Genomic DNA, 3,578 nt, shown 5'->3' with positions numbered 1-3,578 from the left:
TCCAGTGAAAACTTCACTTCTGGCTCAAAGGACCAATTATTTAATAGTTATTCACTTAGGACTGTATAGGTGATGGTTACATATAGGGATGTACTGCTTGGGGAAAGAAATAACACAGATTGCCCCATTAAGTTGCAATTAAAAACAGACATCCATGCCATTTACATAGCATAATGTCAACATTGTCCAAATACTACAGTGTTACTATAACTAGAAAAGTACAGCTAAACATGAGAAAGCCACATGGTAATTAGGTTAGCCCTGCATCAACAAGTCTCACCAATACACAGTGAAAGACTCAAATAATGTTTAGATCAGACAAAAATGATTGGTTTTACTCAGTTCATCAGAGACGCACACAAACAATTTTAATGCAGTAAAGTCCACTTCACACTATGTTATTCTGACGTGTATCTTGTTATGCCTCTTAATTGCGGACTGCGCCACTTTGTGCTCAACAGCACAGTTGCATTATTTCACCACAAGAGGGCCCTAATATGTAATATGTATGTCAACCGCCTTTCCAACAGTTTTCCAAGGCTGAAAAGGAAGACTAGTAGTGTAGATGTAACCTAAGTAACTGACTGAACAACCAGTATGTCTTTATAAAAATCACAATCCAGGTGATGAGATACAGTTCCACAACATGTCTCTGTGTTTCCTGCAGATGTTGAGCGGTTGTTGATGGTTAAAGAAGAGGTTCCCCCTGAGCAGCAGGAGTGTAGTTCCAGTGTGGACCAGCAGGAGCCAGAGCCCCCCCCACACATTAAAGAGGAACATGAGGAACTGTGGAGCATTCAGGAGGGAGAGCAGCTTCAAGGGCTGGAGGAGGCTGATATCACCAAGTTCCCATTCACTCCTGTCCCTGTGAAGAGTGAATATGATGAAGAGAAAGCTCAGTCCTCACAGCTTCATCAAAGACAAACTCAACACATGGAAACAGAAGCTGATGGAGAGGACTGTGGAGGTACAGAACCAGCCAGGAACTCACATCCACTGAAGACTGAGACTGAAGACCACACTGGAGACTGTTCTGAACCTGATACTGATGACAGTGCTGATTGGAAGGAGACCAGAGAAACTCAGTCAGCTTTAAACTCTCTGAAACATGATTCAAGACGTAAGAAAACATTCTGCTGCTCTGAGTGTGGGAAAAGATTTCTGAAGTCACGCAGGAGAAAAACCTGTCAGCTGCTCTGAGTGTGGTAAAGCTTTCTCTGATAGTGGAAACCTGAAGAAACGTTGCATGAAAAGTGGGATTTGTGTCAGTAAGCGGCACTGTAAATGTCATGAGTTCTTCCGTATAACAATGACCTCGCATGTGATTGGAGGAGGCTGACTAGCCTTCTAGCCCTCGTCCAATCACGTGCAAGGTCATGGGCATGACTCATACAGCAGTACTTGCAAGATGAGCATATAAACAGACATGTTTTTATCCCTGTACTCAGACCTTTTCCTCCATTTCCTGTGTTTTTGCTGCTTTGCTGTTTCGTGATCTACAATGACTGGACGTCGTCTCGCCTTCAACTACCCTTCAACTCCTCTGCATGGACGCGATCGACCCCTTTCAGCCAGTCCGCAGACCGGCGAGAAGAAACTGCTGAATGCTATCAGTGGGCTGTCTCGTCGGCTTACTCTGCTTGCTGCCGATGTGAATAAGCAGTTCACCGTAGTAAACTCCAGGTTGCCGTCCATAGAGGATAGGTTGGCTGCTTTGGAGTCGAAAAACTGTGTGGAGGAGACCAACTCTAAGAAGAGACGACGGGTGAACAATCCCAAGATTGCAGTAAGAATATGTTCGGTGACTGCTAGCTAAGCTACAAGTAGCCTAAAAGCAAAGCTTTTTTTAAGTAGCCCAAGCTAAAAGTAGCCTATTTTCCTTGTAAAAGAACAAGTGAGCAGAACCAGTGTAAGCTGCTTTATAAAAGTGTATTTTTTGGGTTTTGTAATTTACAGGAAGTAGTACGCCGTCTTCACAACTCAGAGACAAATTGTAGGCGCTACAAACCGGAGCAAGGGTAAGATTTAAAGAATATGCTTTCATTCTGCTGTATAAGGAAATGGATACCGATCTTTTAACCGTACATTTTGTTTTCACAGACAAACCTCGCCTCATAACGAGGCTGTGACATCCTATTTACTCGGAGCTATTTCTGCAAGTCCAGATTTACATGATGTTGATAATGACACCATTGTGTGTAAGTAACTTTTACTGTTTTGTCCTTCCTTGTTTAATTTTAGTGTTTTTTTTTCATACCACTCTCTCTTAATTGTTTTCCAGCTGCCTGTAAGACTTATTACGAGACGGTACGCAAGAACTTCAAGTACAAACAACCAGATCTTGCATCGCGGGCGGAAGCTGTGAAGAGTTCAGCTCGGAGTCGATCGAGAAGAAAGAGGGTAAGACTTATTCGATTAGATCCGTTTTTGGTCAATTTGACTATTTTTCAGGTGCATTAATAGATGTGTTGTGTCCATATGCAGTGCATCGTGCAGTACTGATTGTCTTTATTGATTGTTTTTACAGCTGCTGGAAGCGAGACAGAGTGTGTTAGCAGAAGATGAGGTGGACCTTTGGAAGTCTGCCAGCGTAGACCTGATGTCTGATGAGGAAGACGGCATCGTTGACGGGGTGTCTGGATGGATTGTGCGACCTCCGTCCTTTCGCAGCCAGGAGCTCACCGAGCTCTGTGCCAAGCTGCAGTCGAGATTAGAGGCGATTCCGAAGTACAGGGCAACGCACCACAGACGTCTGCAAAATGGACCGAATTCAGACAGAAGGCCGCCAGTTACCTACAGCTCCGAGGCGGCAAACGGACACTTGACGGTGCTGTAGGATTTTGGGCTTCTCGTGAGCTTCCCATTTGTTGTGTGGGCAGATCTCCTAAACTTTGTACATAGTTGTGTGTTTGCGTTTGTGCTAATAAAGGTCTATCTTTGAAAAAACTGCACGTTCTTGGCAAATTTTCTTTTCCTCAATAAATTAATTAATGTCCTTGATGGTGATAATAGTGTAGCCCATAGGATAACAAGGACATGAATATACAACATAATGGCATATCATATGAATATATGACTATAATTTTTTAATTTTTTTTAAAAAATTTACCTCTCTCCTTTTTTTTTTTTTTTTTTTTTTTTTTTTTTTTTTTTTTTTTTTTTTTTTTTTTTTTTTTTTTTTTTTTCCTCTTTTTTTCTCACTATTAACTGGTAATTTAATGTGTTACATTAACATATTGGACACCTGTTCAGCCTGTTTTGTGTGCTATTATGTAGTTGAATAACTTGGCTTTCCAGATTAAATGTCTGTTCTTGGTCTTGGATTTTGTGAAATAAATGTATAAATAAATGTGACTTATAGTCCAGTGTGACTTATATATGTTTTTGTTTTTTTGTTTTTTTTGATGCGATTTATACTCCGGAGCGACTTATAGTCCGGAAATATATATATATAATTATTTTATTTTTGGGTATTACATTTATAATGACCCATGGTGAGCAAAAGTGACAGATCTGCCAACCAATCACGAGTGATTTTTCTCCTTTTAAAAGTAGTGGTTTCGTCCAATACTGAGTTC

General features: G+C 41.0%; 1 protein-coding gene across 2 annotated transcripts; it reads left to right on the top strand.

Moving 5' to 3' along the window:
* Positions 1–901: 901 nt before the first annotated feature.
* Positions 902–3,073, top strand: LOC120546297 (uncharacterized protein C14orf93 homolog). 2 transcript variants are annotated; one of them, XM_039781152.1, is made up of 6 exons: positions 902–1,120; positions 1,572–1,765; positions 1,957–2,018; positions 2,101–2,198; positions 2,282–2,400; positions 2,528–3,073. In XM_039781152.1, exons 1-6 carry the CDS (start codon positions 934–936, stop codon positions 2,834–2,836), a joined length of 969 nt encoding a protein of 322 aa, XP_039637086.1. In that variant the 5' UTR covers positions 902–933; the 3' UTR covers positions 2,837–3,073. The 2 variants fall into 2 exon arrangements, with proteins under 2 accessions (XP_039637086.1, XP_039637085.1); XM_039781151.1 differs by having other exon boundaries at positions 1,572–1,786; positions 2,528–3,072.
* Positions 3,074–3,578: the final 505 nt, after the last annotated feature.

Source organism: Perca fluviatilis, chromosome 18, assembly GCF_010015445.1.
Source record: "Perca fluviatilis chromosome 18, GENO_Pfluv_1.0, whole genome shotgun sequence".
In the NCBI taxonomy this organism is placed as follows: domain Eukaryota; kingdom Metazoa; phylum Chordata; class Actinopteri; order Perciformes; family Percidae; genus Perca; species Perca fluviatilis.
Note: the sequence above shows the minus strand (reverse complement) of the source record. Positions and strands in the feature narration are given on the sequence as shown.

What these genes read in the sequence shown, in the direction of transcription:
- LOC120546297 (XM_039781151.1), top strand. Translation starts at nt 934, where the DNA reads ATGGAAACAGAAGCTGATGGAGAGGACTGTGGAGGTACAGAACCAGCC. An exon ending in TGATAATGACACCATTGTGT is followed by an intron (nt 2,199 to 2,281) that starts GTAAGTAACTTT and finishes ATTGTTTTCCAG; the next exon opens with CTGCCTGTAAGACTTATTAC. An exon ending in GTCGATCGAGAAGAAAGAGG is followed by an intron (nt 2,401 to 2,527) that starts GTAAGACTTATT and finishes TTGTTTTTACAG; the next exon opens with CTGCTGGAAGCGAGACAGAG.